This window comes from Copidosoma floridanum, unplaced genomic scaffold, assembly GCF_036245765.1.
Source record: "Copidosoma floridanum isolate Cflo_tuat_1 unplaced genomic scaffold, Cflo_Japanese_pri ptg000040l, whole genome shotgun sequence".
In the NCBI taxonomy this organism is placed as follows: domain Eukaryota; kingdom Metazoa; phylum Arthropoda; class Insecta; order Hymenoptera; family Encyrtidae; genus Copidosoma; species Copidosoma floridanum.
In genome coordinates, this window is record NW_028321917.1 from 7516479 (window position 1) to 7536260 (window position 19782).

The 19782-nt window shown below is 36.9% G+C and overlaps 2 protein-coding genes across 4 annotated transcripts; both read right to left on the bottom strand.

Moving 5' to 3' along the window:
- Positions 1-1486: 1486 nt before the first annotated feature.
- On the bottom strand, positions 1487-9846 carry LOC106644818 (brahma chromatin-remodeling complex ATPase subunit-like). Of its 3 annotated transcripts, none has more exons than XM_089597868.1 (4): positions 9767-9846; positions 9502-9655; positions 6699-6861; positions 1487-5643 (listed from the first exon to the last, which is right to left on the bottom strand). In XM_089597868.1, exons 3-4 carry the CDS (start codon positions 6715-6717, stop codon positions 1667-1669), a joined length of 3996 nt encoding a protein of 1331 aa, XP_089453994.1. In that variant the 5' UTR covers positions 6718-6861; positions 9502-9655; positions 9767-9846; the 3' UTR covers positions 1487-1666. The 3 variants fall into 3 exon arrangements, with proteins under 3 accessions (XP_089453994.1, XP_089453992.1, XP_089453991.1); XM_089597866.1 differs by having other exon boundaries at positions 9502-9662; XM_089597865.1 differs by lacking the exon at positions 9767-9846 and having other exon boundaries at positions 9502-9738.
- Positions 9847-17419: 7573 nt separating this feature from the next.
- Positions 17420-18642, bottom strand: zetaCOP (COPI coat complex subunit zeta). The gene is made up of 6 exons (XM_014360487.2): positions 18634-18642; positions 18441-18547; positions 18126-18371; positions 17914-18047; positions 17732-17822; positions 17420-17638 (listed from the first exon to the last, which is right to left on the bottom strand). Exons 2-6 carry the CDS (start codon positions 18477-18479, stop codon positions 17591-17593), a joined length of 558 nt encoding a protein of 185 aa, XP_014215973.1. The 5' UTR covers positions 18480-18547; positions 18634-18642; the 3' UTR covers positions 17420-17590.
- Positions 18643-19782: the final 1140 nt, after the last annotated feature.

The following is a 19782-nucleotide window of genomic DNA, read 5'->3' on the forward strand; positions in this document are numbered from 1 at the left end:
CTCGACTGCTCCAAATGCTGTCGCGCAAACACAGCGACTCAAGGTCCGGTCAATCCAGTCATCCTGACCTTGCATCCCTTTGATTTCTGGACCTAATTAATTTTAACGGCAGCATTTGGGTATTCGAACATAAGTACCAGTTTGGTTATCGACTCGGAAAAGTTGAAATATCGCTGTTTTGTATATGATGCACACTAAGAGAAAAAAAAAAAAAAAAATTATAGAGAAATTCCAGCAAAAATTACCTTTCCGCACAGTAAATCGAATGCAAGGTGGCAGAAAAGGGAAAAGTTTTTATTTGTAATAGTAAAGATTATTGTTATAACAGTTAAAATTATGGTTCGAAAACGTTGAATGTTCATTTGGTGATGCATCACAATATCGATTTTTCAACGAATTTATACAATACTAAATATATTTAAAAACCCTTGACCATATTATATAGTCTGTGTCCATTTAGTCTTTGAAATGTTCCGGTTTTCGTAGTGAGGAGGCCCTCGGATCCTGTAAACACAAATGGACGGTCGCGGAAAGATTGTGTCTTTTCGCCGATCCATCAAGGACAATGGGAAGGATACGAGTTAGAGAGGCTTACACACACACATGCGTGCGCTCTCTTAAAGTGGGTGTCTATGTTACAAATTTGCTGCTCATAAAAGAAGGATCGGGACAGAAAATGATACTTTTGTTTTTCTCGTTGTCGCTTTGGACGAGATAGTGGCGATGGATTCTTTTGGTCAGTACAATTGCGTCTTACTCGTACGAATCAGAGAAAGGCTGCATTGTCTGTGACGGCTAATATAACGAGAGTTCTCCACGCATGAGAAAATAGAGTTTTTTCTGCATACCTCCGCCGAAAGTGCTTCATATCTGCCCTACTACTCCAAAACAGATAATGAGTTCTTTCGACAAGGGTATTACGCAGAAAAATAGTATTGGAATTCCAAAAGGTCACGTGACTCTCGCGGTATATATAGTCAGTTGGGGGAAAAATAAGACAGGCCTTATGGGTGCAATTCTATTTTTATTCCCGACTATAAGTACATAGGAAAACAAGCGGGATTTTGGTAAGGTTAAATGCGCGTTTTCGCACTTTCAAAGGAAAGTTTTAAGCTGCAAAAAACCTATTGAGTTGGAAAAAAATAGATAAGGTATTGTCATCTCCTCAAAAAAATGTTATTGAAAGGCTTTTATCTTATTACAATCGTTGAACGTTTAAAAAAAAATAAATAAATAAAATTGCACCCATAAGGCCTGTCTTATTTTTCCCCCAATTGGCTATATATATATCGCGAGTCACGTGACCTTTTGGAATCCCAATACGAACTACATTACACTATGGAATTAGAGAATAACGATTGAATAAAAGATTATAATCTGCCAGTAAAAAACACAAAAATTTCAGGAAAAAAATAAAAAAGGAATATAGAAACGTATAACATTTGACATTTAAAAACTGTAAACGTATTGTTTGAGGTACCTTTAATATGTCTAGTAACAATTATAACAGCATTTCATTGAAAAATTACATCATTTAGTTTATTCATAAATAAGTTCTTCCTTCAAAAGCCATTATAACCCAAGGTCGTTTTTTACCATAAAAATTTCACTTAAAAACTTAACCACAATATTTTAAAATAGATTTATACATCGTCTCCTTGTAGTTTCAAGCTGGCAGCTTTTTTTGTTTTACCCTGCTGGTTTCGCCTTGTACACCCTTTGGTTTCGTTTTCGTCTTCATACCGAGATCTGCTTTCGATCGCTTCTCCACGTCTCGCACATCTTTTTTGTTTTCGGAAGCTTGACTCTCGGCCTCAATCCTAAGCCGCGCCTCTTTAAATACGGTTTGCAAAATGCGCGAATGCTCGTAGATCAACGAGTTCTCTCTGTTGTAGATCTGTGCATTTTTGCACAACTGCATGAAATCCTTCTCCAAATCATCCAAGCTGGCATATCTATTGTCGCCAATCTGCCGCATGAGTTTCTTGATGGCTAGAGGCGTTTTGATGATTTTGTAGTAGTCGGGAAACTCTCTGCGAGGTGGCAAATTCATGAACGGCTCACTCAATCGATAACCATCCGAATCGCTTGAGTAGCTGATGACAATGTTCAAAATTTTCCTCATTTTTTTCTTCAGTTTCAGATCAACGTGCCCCTTCTTCTTTTCTGGCATCGAGTCGTCGTTATCATCGCCCTTCTTCCTCTTCTTCGTTAACTTTTTCTCCTTGTCACCTCCTTCTTCCCGCCCCTCCTCCAAGTCGAGGCTCCTTTCTTCTCCTATGACCCTCAGCAACTCCTTCTCCGTGCAACTATTTGTGTAGTCAACCTCTTTACGTTGCCGGGATCCTCTGCCCGTCGCAAGTTTATCTTCGTCTTTTTCGCAGGTCAATCTTTCCACTTCTTCTTCGTCCTTTCGAAGCCACTCTGGCAACTCCGACACCTCCAACAACCTCGGTTTTCCATTCAAATTCATGTTCGCTTCTTGCTTCCCTCTTTCCACGTCCATCCTCTCGAACTCGTCGAACTCCTCTTCAGTCCTCGCTATCATCTGATTCACCGTCTCGTCGTCCGGCACTTCGTTCTCCTCCCCGTCGTCTGCGTCGTCCTGGTGCAGTATACTCTGGAGGAACTGCTGTCTCTCCGAGACCGTGGACTTTTGGTCAAACATGCCAGCTTGGATGACCTTCTCGTCCATGTTCAGCTTGTACCTGGCAGCAGCCAAGATCCGCTCCTCCACGGAGTTCACGGTTATCAGCCGCAGCACTCTCACCTCGTTTTTCTGCCCAATTCGGTGGGCTCGATCCTGCGCTTGCAAATCTCGGTGGGGGTTCCAGTCGGAGTCGAAAATTATCACCGTATCCGCAGTCTGGAGGTTCAAGCCCAGACCACCGGCTCGCGTCGACAAAATGAATATAAAACATTCGGAGCTAGGGTCGTTGAACTTCCTCAACATGTCGCCTCGATCCTCGGCTTTGGTGTCCCCATCTAACCTCAAATACACGAACCCTCGATAATTCAGGTAATCTTCCATGATTGTCATTAGTTGGGTCATCTGACAGAAGAGCAGTACTCTGTGGCCGGTGGCTTTTAGCTTGGGTAAAATACGGTCCAACAATTCGAATTTTCCGGCTGAACGGTACAAATCGCGCCCGCCGACAAGATCAGTTATTTCTTGGATTCTCAAGTGCTCGCAGTATTTCTCCTCGATGCTTCGAAACATGAATGGGTGGTTGCAGATTTTTTGGAGCTGCACGACCGTGTTCATCAGGGCCTTGGTGCCACCCTTGCCCCGTCGGCCTTTTTCCGACCCGTCGGTCAACAGTACGCCCTTGCTCTGCATGTGCTTGTACAGTACTTTTTGCAGACCCGACATGTCACATTTAATAATATATTCGACTTTGTCGGGCAGCTGTGACTCCACCTCTTTTTTGAGACGTCTCAGCAAAAAGGGACGCAAAACTTTGTGGAGACGGCGGATGATGAGGATGGTCTCTTCCTCGTTGAGCTCGACTTTTTCGCCGGTTGTGGCGAACGGTGCATTGAACCACTGCTCGAAAGTGCTACAAGACTTGAAGATGGATGGGAGCAAAAAGTTGAGCAAGGCCCAGAGTTCGGGTAACTTGTTTTGCAACGGTGTGCCGGTGAGCAGCAATCGATGAGCCGCCGTGTAGTTCGTGTTCAACACTTGAGTCAATTTGCAGTGGTGGTTCTTCATCCTGTGGCCTTCGTCCATGATCATGTACTTCCAATGTATCTTTGCCAAGATGACTTTATCCTTCATTACGTATTCGTAAGTGGTCAACAATACGTTGAATTTGATTGCGCGGATTTGTGATTGGATCATCTTTCTACTGGTTGGGGAGCCTTTGTACGAAACTACAACGACACTGGGCGCCCACTTTTTGAATTCGAGCATCCAATTCGAGAGCGTCGACAGAGGAACAATGATGAGGAATGGCCCGTTGACTTTCTTCTTTTCCATGAGGTACGTGATCAGGGCTATCGTCTGGATGGTTTTGCCGAGGCCCATTTCGTCGGCCAAAATGCCGTTTAGGTTGTTGTTGAACAACGAGACCATCCATTCCAAGCCCTTGACTTGGTACTCCTTCAATCGGCCGTTGATCATAATCGAAGCCTGTTCGGTGACAACTTCGCGAACGGCATGAGCTATGTTGTAGTAAGTTTTCTCCTCCGCTTTGTACTCATCGTCTTCCACTTTGGCTTCTTGTATGGTCCTTTCAACCGCGTCTTCGTCCGATTGCACCTCTTTCCTTTCATCTTTCCCTTCCGCATCATTGTCTTCACATTCGCTCCCCGATTTTATTGGTTCCCATCCGGGATGGGACTCGAGAAAAGCCCCCAATTGGCTCATCAAAGGCGCTTCCTCGCCAGTTAGAGTTCGGCTCGTGCCAATTTCAACGACACCAACGCGACGATCTTCGCCATTAAGATGCTTTTTCTCCTTCCTCTCGCGTTTCTTTTCCTCCACCAGCTTCTTCCTCTTCTGCTCGATTTTATGCTGCTTCACCATCTCGGTTATATTGCTAATATACTCGTCAGTCTGGGACAGGAGGAACGCCAGCCGCTTATCCTTCTTCCGATCTATGAGCTTCCTGTAGCCCTCCTCGTCCTCGGCCATGAGTCGCCGCATGCGCTCCTTTTCAATCTTCTCCTGTTCCCTTTTCTGCTCCTTCTCGGCGTTGGCGTGGTGGTGGAGGACGGCCTTGTTGAGGCAGGCCAGCCTCGCGACGTTACTCCTGTGGAACTCCTTGAACTCCCTGCCACGGTGCAACACCGCCTTGATGAACTCTTGATGCCTCTGCCGGCGCTCCCTTTCGACTGCCAACCTACGCTGCTTCTCGAGCTTCTCCGTGGCCCGGGCCTCCCGCACGCCTTGGCCCTTGGCCCGTTTGTAAGCCTTCAGGTCCACAACGGTCTCCAACGCCACGTCCCTACGCATGCCCGCCAACACCTCGGTCCTCACCTTTCTCTGGAAGTCCAACATCTTCAACATACGAAGCTCCACTTCAGCCTGAACCCGCGAGTCCTCCGGCATGATCGTCACCCCGTGACTAAGCTGGTCCACGCGGTGGGCTATCCTCGCGGCGACTCTGCTCTCCCGCTCTTGCAGTACAACCAACGGATCGAGCCCGCACGGTTTACCCACGGACGTCGTTTTGCAGAGCTTCGATGCACCTTGGGGCCCTTGCTGCTGCTGGTCCCGGAACAATTTCGACAGGCCGAAAAAGTTGCGGGGGTTATGCGGTGCCGGTGGTGGTTGCGCCGGGTCAGTGGGTCTCCGGCCTAGCGCGGCGAGCACCTGCTGCTGCGTCAGGGGTTGGTTCCGGGCGAGGCACCGGTAGGCCATTATTTGGGCGTGGAGTTGACGGATCTGGTGGTTGGTGAGGGCTTGCCGTTTGTTGGGGCCCTCGGCGCTCAGCCGTTTGGCTTTCAGGGCGAGGAGCTGCGCGTAACGCGGGTCGTCCCACAAGCCTCTGCTCTCCATCGCGTCGATGGCCTTTTGTAGATTCGCGAGGGCGTTTTGCCCGATGGCACCTCCTCCATGAGGGGCCCATTTGGGGCCTTGCGTGCATTCAGCTGGACCCGTCATCGTGCTGTTTGGAAGTTGTTGCGATGGATTACCTGTTAAGGTTTACAAGTTTTTGCTTCAATGATTTTTGCTTTTTTCAAAAAACCCCTTTCTTTTGCGGTTGGAAAGAGAAACTTGACAAATGCAAGTTTAACTCTTATTTACACAAGGGGTTCAAACTACTGGATATTTAACATAAGATGCATTTTATTGCGTTTTAAATAACGTATGACTTTAATCAGGAAAACAATAAAGTTTGATTCCATTTCTGAATTCCTATCTGGCAATAGAAATATTAATTATTATTACTGCGGGAAAATAACGGAAGCGTTAGGTTTATCGAGTGATAAAATTCTTAGTTAAAAACGATATTTACGAGGTGAAAAAATGATTATATTATCAGTGATTCCTTATTAGTTTTTATTCCTCAGCAAAGCTTTTTGTATGATTTTATTTGCCCAAATTTTTCAAATAATTTTACTGCAAGGAGTTTCGCCTCCTTTACACTGTTAAAGTTTGCTTAAATATACTTAACTCTCAAAAACATCACTTTTAGAATATTTGACGAAAAATACCCTTTAAGAATATATTACACTTAAAAATTCTTTTCATTACAGTAAGCAGATTTTTTTTTAATTATTGTTGTTCGCTGGTAATTAAGAAATTTTCCAAGATCAAAGGAATAATAGTTATTAATAAAAATTTTATCACGTGTAAACTTGAATGTATAAAATTATTGCTCGATTTTGAGGCCTCCGAACCTCTTCGATATATGAAAATTTGAATGGTAGGACTGTTGTGGAAATTTTTTTCAAATTATCTATTTATTACTTGCAATTCTGAGTATATTAATTTAATTCAATGAAATTTAGAGTTGATTTTTTATTTACTGTGATATTATCTGGTTTTTTTTATTTTTAATTATTAATTAATTAAATAAACAAGGAGCTAAATAATCATAAGAGTTAGACGGTGACATCATTCATATGAATAACTAATTTTTTGTTGTTATGTACTATTCGGCATTTGTTAGAGCCAATATATTTGAAATTTATAGGTATTAAATGTTATTAAATCATAAAATATATCGGAGTGTCACTATAATTACCCAGCATATAAAATTCCATAACGTTATTTCACTTCTCTTTGAGACGTTTAAGTGTAAAACTTGAAAATTCTCTGCGTCACAGGTGTGTGTATATGGCTCAGATCGTTGGCGTAGCTGTAATAAGTAGTCCTGTCAACGGGATCATCCTTTTTCCAGTCATTTCCTATACAATGAGTATCCATGTAATCAATTGCGAAGTATATTGGACTACTATAAATAAAAAACTTGATAATGCATACGAAAAATTGAGCAAAATCATAAGTGTCATCAATTTTTCGGTATGCAGTATATATTTTCGACAACAAGATCTTCTGTATATCGACATATGTGGTTATTAATCTCTAATTGTCAATATTGATCGGTACAATTAATTCCACCATCAGAGATATCTATAAAGTATGCGATCAGCAAGAGGTAGTTAATCACATTCACCATGACCAAAAATTCCCAAAAAACTGCAAATCTTAATGTTATTATTAAATAAAAGCATTCAGCTTGAAATTTTGTTGCTATTTTTTTTTTTTTTTTTTTTTATCATCCCTCTACCCAGGCCTAAAAGCACACAACGTTTTAAAAACATTGGTTATAAACTTGTATTTAAAACTTGAAAAAAAAATTTTTTTAATGTAATGGAATTTAATAATAAGTTTTTTTTTTTTTAACTTTTTTTTGTGACCACAAACATTCCTGGATTCCTCAAAAGACAATTTACATGTTAATAGAAATAGTTAATTATTCTGAAAAGCAAAATGGCATGCCGATGTGTTATACCTGCAGATTCAGGGTTATAATGTTATACATAAATTTTCGCTTCTACTCTATTTTAAAGCCCATATTGCATATGCCAGCTGCACAAGAAGTACTTGTTAATTCATGTGGAAGCAGAATTTTAGATAATTTTAAGCTGTTTGCACAACTTTATTGCAATCTCTTTGTTTCTTTAACAATTATTTGAAGGATCAAAAAAACTGTTTTTCCAACATTTTAAATGTATTACAATAGAGAAACGTAGTACAATTAATGAAAAACTATGTACTAATGTATTTAAAATAATTATTTGTTTATTAAATATTTCATAGCAAATAATTCGAAATAGTCTACTATGATAGTATATACACACATATCATGTATATTATATGATTTATGTTACATTTACAATACATAGTTCCAAAATATAAATGCCAAACGCTAAAAAATCAAAACTAAATTTTATTTTTATCTTCAAATGCTGTTAAATTAAAATATTATCTAAAATTTACAACTGTAAAGAAAGACATACTATAGTTTTTTTTTAATTAAATTGTAGCGTTACACGTTATTATATTTTAATGGCAATAGTATTGTTCAATTACATGTGGCGTGGATAATTAAAGCCTTACGTGGATAATCAAAACGAAAAAAGATAGTAGAGTGAGATGACAGTAAGTTTATCAAAGTTGGAAAAAAAAAATTTAGTTTGAAGAAATAGATTTGTACAGCATGGAAAAAAAATAATTTTACCAATAAGTTGAGGGTTGAGTGCTTTAACTGTAATAATAAAAATACAAAGTAAGATATGTATTTCTAAGTACAAAAAGTAGTACAAAATTGAAAAATCCAAAAATCATCAAAGTTATTTACGTATAGGAGTATTATTTAATAGAATAGCGATATATTGATACAATAGCAAGAATAAGATATCGTAATTGAGAGATAGTGAATAAATATTGAAGCTCAATGCACACACTTTGTAAAAAAGAAAGCAGAAGTATTTTAATCGCACGATATTACTCAAAAGGCTTAAAATTAAATCCAAAGTGCCCGTGAAAATGGCGAGAGCCAACTCAAAAAAACTATTTTATTTTGCAAACAGTTTAGAAGATGTTAAAAAAAAAAAAAAAAAAAAAAAAACAGTGGGTCGAACACGAAACAGTTAAAGCCCCCAGCATAACTATAGAACGTCGCAGTTTGAAAAATTTGGTAAGAGAGTGGATTAAGGAAATACCTTTCTGTAAAATCCTTATCGGGGTCATTATAAACTCATAAACAAATATACATGCACATGCACACCCACACACAAAATAGTTTTCCGTGACTAATTGGAACTCGTACACTTATTCTATACACCCCGAGGGTATATTGTATTGATCATCACACCGATAGATATTGCTACTTAACAACGGTATAGTGTGCCTATACACTTCACTAATTTATATATACATCCCAACACCCATTCGGGAATGTACATGCAAATAAACAAACTCTGTTCCATAATTCAATTCAGGGCATAAATTACACTCGAGTTTTTTTTACATCTCCTTTGATTATTTTTTCTTGGTGCAAAATTTATCATGATTATTAATAAACAATCGATACCCAATAAATTGATTAGAAACTTTTGGTAATATATATTAGTAATGTAATTCAGAGCCAAGATAGTAGTAAGTTACATTTGTGTATAATCTTATACGAGTAAATAAAAGAATTTTATTTATATTGAAGTTGTGTTCGCATGACGCTTATACACATGTAGTCATACTTGAGTCTTGTTAGCTGATTTTTTTCAGTAAGTGGCAGTCACTGTACCTATACGCTATAGCGTCAACTGGTATAGTATACAGTGACTCCCACTCCTTCCACACCTGATGGGCGATAAGTCAATACACTTATCTTTATGACGAAAGCGGAAAAATTCCAAAAATATTCATTAAAGCAATATTAAAATACTTCAAATGTAACAAAAGTGCTGAAAATTTTTTTTTAACAAAAAGATGTATGTGAGACAATAAACCGAGATACTGTACGTAATGTATGATAACTTTACCTCCAACGTTGAAGAATGACAAAACATATCATTTTATGATGTTTTACTTCAAACTTAGTTAGCTATTCCACGTGAACTTGATGCTCCAATGGTATTGTTTCAGCGACAATGCGTGTCAATGATATAATGAACACATCAGAAAAATAATGCCGATCTAAAACCTTGTAAATTAGTAACTAAAGTATTCACTTGATGGATTCTGAATCTAATTGTTAACGAAAACATAACCAAACAGTAAAACTGCAGATACGAGTACTACAAGTACCTCTTAATATGTATACCTATCAGTTGAAACGGCAAATTAGGCGCACGTAGTGGCCCGCTCAATGCGTGAACTCAACTAAACTGACCACTACAACTCACAGCACATACTAACTTCCACGTTACAATACATAACTCATTAGAGGCGTCAGATAAGTAGGATATCTATAATTTTTTTTTTTTAATTTTTATTTTAAACCACATTTGTCACAAACACAGAACTTGTTTTGTTCGACGCATGTCTAACAACCCAGAGCGCCCCAGGCTGTACTGTCAACGTAATACCTATACTGAATCTGTATCGACGTATATTTTTGTTTATATTTTATTACATTGTATACAGATTGAATCCTTTTCGTGGTACAACATAAAAAATTATGCATTTTCTTATTCACAGTGATTGGGATACGATAAACAGTACACAAACGCGGTAAAAATTCAGTGCACGACTGTGGTAATAATACAAGAATAATAGTTTCATTTATTATAAGTGTAATAAAATGTGTTTTTAGTCGCTTATACTTAAAACTTGTTTTTAATAGTGTTTATTAATAATTATTGATTCTTTTAAATTTTATGCAACATTTAAGTTAGATTTTAAAAAAAGTGCCACGATAATAGGGTCACTCTGTAGTTACGCCAAAAAAGAACTAGTTATTTTTCATTTTAAAATGCTCCATGATGTCTTGTAAAACGATAGATGACTAGATATGTTGATATATTAATGAGATAAAATAAAATAAAATTACATGTTTTAATTTTCTAAAAATCTTCGGAGGTTGTGGACGACAATGTTATGTTTAGATGAGTCACAATTTATCATAAAGTGTGAAGGAGACAACACAATTCCGGCGTTTCAAATATTCAAGTGACATATAATTAACGGAGCGTTGTTATTTTACGTCTCGATTCTCCCTTTATAATAGAAAAATGCTTTTACTTAATGAATATAACGAGAAGTTTTTTGTCCCAAAGTTAAAAAAAGTAACCCTCTTATATATACTTCGAACGGTAACCTTTTAGTTTATATGACAAATACATGTGTCCTGTAGATATATTAAAAAAAGAAACGTTTGCACAAATAAGTTCCCAACTTGACAAACATGTTTATCTATTCGCTAGCCATGCGCGCCAAATTCAGGTGGCGCCGCAGAGTGAGAAAAATTGTCCCTCATCGAGATCGACAGAATGCACGGAGCGTTACGGGAAAATTTTTTAATTAATTTAAAAAAAGATTATTGTTTGGTGTTGTTACGTATCCTACGAGATTAGAAAAAATAAAAACATGGACTGTGACTATGTCAACAAAACATGTATAAAAGCATGTAGATAATATACAGTAAGGGTACTTTAATTTGTTCCACACGATATTTAAATTCTTAAACTGTTTTGTGCTACATAATAACCACAACTACTTTAAACTCTTACAAAAAATACTTTAAACTCCTGACTAATTATATTCGCTCCGAGCCGATGCAGATGTTGCGACCTCTCTAGTCAAAATCAGGCAAAACAAAAGTTCTTGCACGCAAACAAATGGCTTAGAACATATTATATACATGCGTTTAGCTGCTTGTGATTGGCTGAAAAAGACAGCAGGAGGGGATCGTCATTCTCTCTCTAACCTGCCAAAAGTGCCAATACCGGCCAATCACCAGCAGCTGTACGCATGTATATATCGACGCCTTATTCACATTTTCTCTTTTAAATTAACATTGGAAAATCTGAATAAGGATGGACTTCGTACGAGGCGTCGATATACTCTTAGCAAGAAAACTTGTGGCTGGGCGGTGAGTCCACGTGGTTATGAGAATACAATATGGAGTAGCATGGTTGCCTAAAACCAATAACTTTTTTCATTGATATCATGATTTTTTCCAACAGTCCGACCATCTCATATAGAATTTCTAACTCCTGAACTTTATAATGATATCTTTTTCAGCACAAGATTTTGCTTTAATAAGTTGTAAAAAAGATAAATGTCCCTTTGATTCTTGTACGTGTGAGCTACATTGCATGTGTTAGTACTACTAAGTGTTCTCTATCTCTCGCAACATATAGATCACACGTACAAGCGACAAATGGATATACATCTTTTTTACAACTTATTAAAGCAAAATCTTATGCTGAAAAAAATATCATCGTAAAGTTAAGGAGTTGAATATTCTAATGGAGATGATCAGGCTATTAGAAAAAATATTGATACTGATGTAAAAAATTAATGGCTTTAGGCAACCATGCTACTCCGTGTATCCTCGTAACCACGTGGACTCTCCGTCCAGCCACAAGTTGGCGCTGGTGTCTTTGTGCACGAAGCCTATAGGAAGACTTTACGCCTTCTTGAGCTCCTAAGGCCAGCTTGGTACTGGAAAAGATGTTATTCGAAGTGTTAAGTGATTAGTAGCGCCGCCCTGAGGGTTCGATTTGGAAGTATATGTTTCCCCAAAGTATGCGTTCAAATCGTCATGGTAGTACTGATGAGTTTTCTTTTTTTTAATCATATTTATTGGCGAAAATTCGTAAAAATGAAATTCAAAAACAATATATTACAATGTGCTGTGCCTGATTGCCCAAATGAATCATCCTCAGATGGGCTAAGGTTTCACACATTGCCTCGAACCGAAAAAGCTCGGCAATTATGGATCGAAGCCCGTAATCTAACCTCAGTCACCAAAAAAACTGTCATTTTCAGTACACATTTTAGAGAAGATGATTATTTTTCAGGTTCGTTAATTCCACTAAATTTGAAATAAAATCTAAAATTTTTATGTAAATAGTTAAAGTTGCTTGAAAGCACATGTACATTTTTATTTGTCACTATAACAAAACATGGAAGATTTTTAAAAAGAACTGCTGTTCCGTCTCTGAATCTCCAACAAAAGAAGCCAAAACATATTCCAAGTATATTTAAAAAGTAAAATTGTTTTATCAGTAAAATGTGCAATAAAATTGAAACGTTTATAATGAAATACGTTTGTGTTTTACAGGTCTCCAAGAAACTCATTTTCTACGTCGTTGCTACCGCGACGACTTGAACGCATACTTTAGGGAAACATATAGTTCCAAATCGAACCCTCAGGGCGGCGCTACTAGTCGCTTAACACTTCGAATTGAACTATGGCGATATGTACTCTTACAAAGCCAATAAACCTATACTTAATACTAAATCGAATTGAACTCATGTCAATTGATGCCAAATATGTGAAAGATGTTGAAGTTCTTCAAGTTTCAAGGTGTAGGACAGCATAAGTAGTTAGGATGAGAAGCGACGACATACTTACGAGAGTTTTTGTTAGCTTTTTTTAAAATTGATTTCACTGGACTTGTTTGATTTTTAATTGATGAAATATTTAGTGTGATGAGAATAAAAATTGTATTTTAATTTATTAGAGTCACAGTTTTTATGAGCGTCAATTTTTAATCATTGACGGCTCTTGAAACAAAGTACACCCTCAGAGAAAAAAAATAATAAAAATTATAGAGGAGTTCAAGCAAAAATTATCATTCCGCACAGTAAATCAGATGCAAACTGGCAAAAAAAGAAAAAATTATTTTTAACAGTTTGAATTGTAGTTTGAACAGTAAAAATTACCACACTGGAACAGTAAACCTTACAAGGATCAATTAATAAATTTTACTTTCCCGCGCAAAAATTATTACTCTTAAAACTATAATTTTTACTACCAAAACAATAATCTTTGCAATTAGAATAATTATTTCTTCCTTTTTTGACATCTGATTTTCTGTGCGGATTGGTAATTTTTGGCTGGAATTTCTCTATTATTTTTATTATTTTTTTCTGTTAGTCCATAAGTCGCAGACTCTTGCGTAGACTAATAGTACTTTTGTAATATGATTTTTCTTTTTATGTAACCTAAAGTGCCTTGAACCTTCTGTTTTATAAATATAATAATGGTAAAACAAGCAAAATTTGGTCACATAACGCAGCATATGTCTTAAACTTTCTATTTTATGTATATGATTGTTTTATACAGCCTACTGTTACTAATTAATTAACAAAAATTATAATGCACCCTGCTTTCAGCAGATAACGTAAAAATTGAGATGCTGACACCACGCAATTTCAGAAAAAATATATGCCCGAGCTGGTGCTTTTTAAATTCTGCTTTCTTTAATTAAAGTATAAATTAAAACGTTTTGATTTGACTGCTACTTTTTACCTTTTAGGAACAAACCTTAATTTTTATGCCAGCAGCTAGCATCAAGCCATCAAATCTACATCGTCACCATGAACACTGGATAACTCAAATCGTAAAGAAAAATAGCTCAAAGGAATAAAGGTTATTTTTTTACTTAAATTAACGAAAAAAATTTCAGACTTCAAGATATATTAAATAATACATTTTTAATCATTTTTTGATGCATAAAAATCATGAGAAAAACTATACTTTTTGTGCGTCAATTAGATAGCAATTCTCCATTTACATACCAGACATCTGGAAAAATTTTGCTGAAAACTTTTTTTATAAAAAACTGTGTCATACTTGATGCTGCAACTCTTTTTAATAAGCAATTTATGTAGAACCCGAATTTTTTTAAAGAAACCTATACGTATTATCAATAAAGTCCTAAACTAAACAATGTAAAATTTTTAGTTTAAAATAATTTAAAACGCCAAAATGACTCATTTCCTATACGTTAATAAATATTCAAAATGTGTATTAATATTTAGAAGATATTTCGTCACAATACATTCGTAGGCTAGTAAAGGGAAATAATCGATAAAACTTGTCAAGGAATATTCTTAAGATTAAATATATTTTAAAAGTCTCTTTCTTACATAACAAAAATACGTAAAATCATGCACTTGATCTTAAAACAAGGAAACTAAATATTTCACAAAATCTTTGGTAAACTACTTCACACATTTGTATCACACCGCAATTGGCCGAGTCTTAATTTTAAACACGACACTTTGGTTGTTGGAGTCTTTTCACTTGCAACTAAAAGTAATGCTGCAGTGGCTGGCTCACCAATAGGTATAGATTTCATTCCAAACCGAAATTTTCAACCAACACTACGCAAATCTAGTAGAGAAAACTAAAAAAACCTAAAAAAAAAATTAAATCAATATTTTGTCGCACTCCTTGCACATAGTGTATAAACAATAAAATAATAGCATTTACCTCCCCTCGATGGTGTTTTCGCCTCGGTTGTCGCTGCGTAAGTGAACCGCTCGGGACATTGGCACCGAGTAGGAAAAGGCCACCCAAAGTAATATACGTAAGTAGCGAAAGCGGCGAATAACATTATGAAAACTATCAACAGTTTGGTAGAAGTGCTCTGCAAATAACATACATAGTTTATTAATTAAGATGCACCAACATCACACTACTTTCATCGCTTGAAAAGTAGCACGAAAATGAACAGTAATAGTCCGGAATTAAATAATATGTCCTTTTACTCACCACACTACAGCAGCAACACAAGTGACACATGTTAAACCCTTGAATAAATGATCGGTGCACTGGACGACTGAACCTTTGCGCTCCTTAGCTGTCGAACGACTGATGCCGAAAATCGGACTGGCACTACTTACTGGCAGTTGAGTTTTGACTCGTTTCAGCTTTCAACTTGGCTGCAGGGAAAGTCGCAGGGACACTGATCGGGATCGTCCAGTCCAATGGTTGAGTGCGTTGTGTCCCTGGCGTTGGATAAATTTCACTTTCGGCGTCGACACTCGAAAGCTTCCCACTCCGCACTCGAGTCCTTCCGTTGGTGAGAAAACTTTCTTTTCGGAGTGGTAGGGACTCGAGTGTGTGAGTTGGAGGGACTCGGGTGTCGACGCCGAAAGTGAAATTTATCCACCGCCAGGGACACAACGCACTCAACCATTGGACTGGACGATCCCGATCAGTGTCCCTGCGACTTTCCCTGCAGCCAAGTTGAAAGCTGAAACGAGTCAAAACTCAACTGCCAGTAAGTAGTGCCAGTCCGATTTTCGGCATCAGTCGTTCGACAGCTAAGGAGCGCAAAGGTTCAGTCGTCCAGTGCACCGATCATTTATTCAAGGGTTCAACATGTGTCACTTGTGTTGCTGCTGTAGTGTGGTGAGTAAAAGGACATATTATTTAATTACGGACTATTACTGTTCATTTTCGTGCTACTTTTCAAGCGATGAAAGTAGTGTGATGTTGGTGCATCTTAATTAATAAACTATGTATGTTATTTGCAGAGCACTTCTACCAAACTGTTGATAGTTTTCATAATGTTATTTGCCGCCTTCGCTACTTACGTATATTACTTTGGGTGGCCTTTTCCTACTCGGTGCCAATGTCCCGAGCGGTTCACTTACGCAGCGACAACCGAGGCGAAAACACCATCGAGGGGAGGTAAATGCTATTATTTTATTGTTTGTACACTATGTGCAAGGAGTGCGACAAAATATTGATTTAATTTTTTTTTTAGGTTTTTTTAGTTTTCTCTACTAGATTTGCGTAGTGTTGGTTGAAAATTTCGGTTTGGAATGAAATCTATACCTATTGGTGAGCCAGCCACTGCAGCATTACTTTTAGTTGCAAGTGAAAAGACTCCAACAACCAAAGTGTCGTGTTTAAAATTAAGACTCGGCCAATTGCGGTGTGATACAAATATGTGAAGTAGTTTACCAAAGATTTTGTGAAATATTTAGTTTCCTTGTTTTAAGATCAAGTGCATGATTTTACGTATTTTTGTTATGTAAGAAAGAGACTTTTAAAATATATTTAATCTTAAGAATATTCCTTGACAAGTTTTATCGATTATTTCCCTTTACTAGCCTACGAATGTATTGTGACGAAATATTTTCTAAATATTAATACACATTTTGAATATTTATTAACGTATAGGAAACTAGTCATTTTTGCCCTTTACAAGATATAATTTATAAGTACTAAAAAAAAAAAATTACTCGCCCAATAAAATTAAACAACTATTACAAAAAGTTAACAGTCTTAAAAATATTTTAATAAAATGTTAAAGCAACTGAATTTTTGGAACAATGTATGCATTTTCTAATAAAAAAATATTTTTATACGAGAAAAATAACCTTTTATTGGGTATGCTTTGTCTCTCCTTATCAAGGCAAAAATCCAGTTACTCTACCAATACTTAGTAGGTATTTATGACTTGAAAGAAAGTCAAAGCAAAGACCTAAGATGAACGTTGATAAACTTCAGCGTGTAACTAGAATAAGGGGGGGGAGGTTATGAGTAAATTTTATAATAGGAATAATAGTTGTAATTATAACTAAAACATTTATATTTTCTGACTAACAAGGTAACCCCGTTTCTCTGTACCCTTTGCTACACTCCTGGATATATATATATATGAATATCACTCACTGCAGATCTTTGATGAAAGTTTTCTTTCACTTTTAACCATTTAAAGTTGGACTTTTTGAGGCTTATTGTAGTTAATGAAATACAAATAAAGTGCCTTTTCCAGTCAATGTCAGCGCTTTAATAAATATTCATTAACGACAGTTATTAAATTTGCTGTTATGCTCGAAACTTTCGCTCGCATACTTGACAAATAATTTGACTCAACTTTTTGCAAATAACCAATAAACGTCAAATTTTAGTGTAAAATAATGTATTCCATGTTAATCTTTGTAAAAGATATATACTTCATATTCGTAAAATGATTTACAGACAGCTTTGCCATCATATAAATATTATTTAATTTTTTTCAAGTGGAAAAAAGTAGCTTTGCTGCTGTAATGGAATATACGCTCAAAATGATATTGTTGTTTATCAAACGTAGATTTAAAAAAAAACATCTTTAATTTTTTAGTTTCTATAAAATTTTAAGTATAAAAAATAAAACTTTATTTCAATATGGACCATTTAAACTGTTCTTTGGCTGATTGTAGGACCTGAAAATGAATATCATTTACCAATAAACTAGAACTATCATATGTTATATACACAAGATCATAAATCATAATAGTTATAACATATGAACTGACCTGTGCCACTGTTTGTTCACCCAGAGGTATATCATCTGCCCTTAGAGCAACTCTTTGAACTACACTTGTTGCATCAGCATCAAGAATAATACTAAAATAAAACAGAATATTTTTCGTACTACAGATACTTTTCACTTTCACAAAGTGAATTGGATAGTATATGGAAGTTGAAATATTCTTACCCTCCATCACAAATTTCATCAACTGCAAGCATAACAATATCTAAACCATCGAGCATTGCCCGTTTCTCAACATTTTTGTGAAGGATATGACTGACGGATTCATACAAACAATTTAATACACTCATCAAAATAAGCTGCAACAAACGAAAAATATAACATACAAACTTTTGCTGAACCATGACATGGAAGTTTAAATGGATGCACACACATACCTCGTTTTCATGCGAGCTGCCCATAACATAGAAAAACAAATCGACATTGCTCTTGTACACACACGTCAACCCATCCAGCATGATAATTTCTGCGTTAGCTCTGTGAGTTTTGTTAAACAGGTTTTTTTCAAAGGCTTTCTGTTCTTTGGATGTGGGAAAAACATTTTTGTCGTAGTATTTGGCAAGTATCCTATTGCCATCGTTATCCAATATGGCTATGCCTTTAATTGTGTACAACGAAGGTTCCTGAAATAAAAAGTATCCAGTTTAAAACTAGCAGTACGAGTAAACTTTGAAATTCGAAATTTCTTATACATATGGAAAATTGGAATCTTGATTGGCATTTTGGAGCATTGTGAATGAGGTTAGGTTCTCCTTGCATGTATACAAACTGAGGCACAGCTCGAGCTTAACTGTGTTGACTTTCAAGCGAGAAGAAAATAAAATCAGTGACTTTTAACTCAACTCTGGCGTCATTGAAAACTAAAATCTTTGAATAAATACATACTCACCAACAGTTGGTCGTTCATTGCGACGTCAAAATTGACGTGTCGTGTCGTCTGTTTGGTGTTTAGGTTTTAGCCTAGAGGTTGTCGACCTGATATGATATCGATTGGTCGTAAAATCGATCATGAACGATGACATGATCCAAGTTCCAAGTTCCAAGATGACCAAGATTTCGAAAACCCTTAAATTTGACCAATTAATTGATGCGTCCACGATTTTTTCAGACCGCAAGTATTAATTATTCTTTGCAGAAATTAATAATGGTAATTTTCGACCCGTGAGTACTTACAAAGTAAAAAAAAATCTCATCCAAAGGGCGGGATTTTTGTATGATTGTGCCAAAGGTGCGAAGGACGTTTTTCTTCTCGAGGGCGAAAAGTGTTTCCACGTGCACAAACCACAAAGTACAACTTTGCGCCCTTCAGAAAAAAGAAAAGGTCGTTCGTACCGTATGGCATAAACATACAATACTCCACCCTTTGAGATTTTTTCCACCATACAATAGTATATTACGCACCTAGTGAGCGAGGTTAAGAATGTCGTAGATTTCACGTGAATAAACGGATAACGTGAAATCCAGGACATTTTTTAACCTCCGAACGTGGTGCGTATTCTGTTTTTCATCAATCCTGCGCCGAGAGAAGGGACGAACATCCACGTTTGGAGGTTAAGAAATGCATTAGATTTCACGTTAACCCTTTATTCACGTGTAATCTAAGGCATTCTTAACCTCGCACACTAAGTGCGTAATAGTATATTGCGTACGAGTTTGCAAAGGCTTCGATTTACGAACCGAGAGGTTTACGGCACCATCCGAAAGCGAGGGCCGTTACGAGGTTCGTAAAGAAGCCTTTTCGAAAGAGTTTCGCATACTATTTTTCCGCTTGAGAACCCAAAATCAAGCGACGAAGGTGCTATTTTGAGATTAGAAGGCGGAAATATACTATTTCATTGCCTTCGGCTCGGGTGGCAACTCGCACCCGTAAGGGAATGCCGCACTTTCTTCCCTCGGTGTGTAATATACCATTTTTAGGTACACTTTTTACATAAGTATGGTATTTGGATTTCAGGGTTGGGAAAGAAACAGAAGCTTTGGCTCTCGAGACTCGAGTCACTCGAGACATTTTACGATACATCGCATAACCACGAT

Excerpts from the sequence above, each read along its gene's own strand:
- zetaCOP (XM_014360487.2), bottom strand. The coding sequence starts at position 18,479 with ATGCTCCAAAATGCCAATCAAGATTCCAATTTTCCATAT. Across the intron at positions 18,372-18,440 it reads AAGATTCCAATTTTCCATAT|GAACCTTCGTTGTACACAAT; the intron begins GTATAAGAAATT and ends TTTTTATTTCAG. Across the intron at positions 17,639-17,731 it reads GTGAACAAACAGTGGCACAG|GTCCTACAATCAGCCAAAGA; the intron begins GTCAGTTCATAT and ends ATTCATTTTCAG.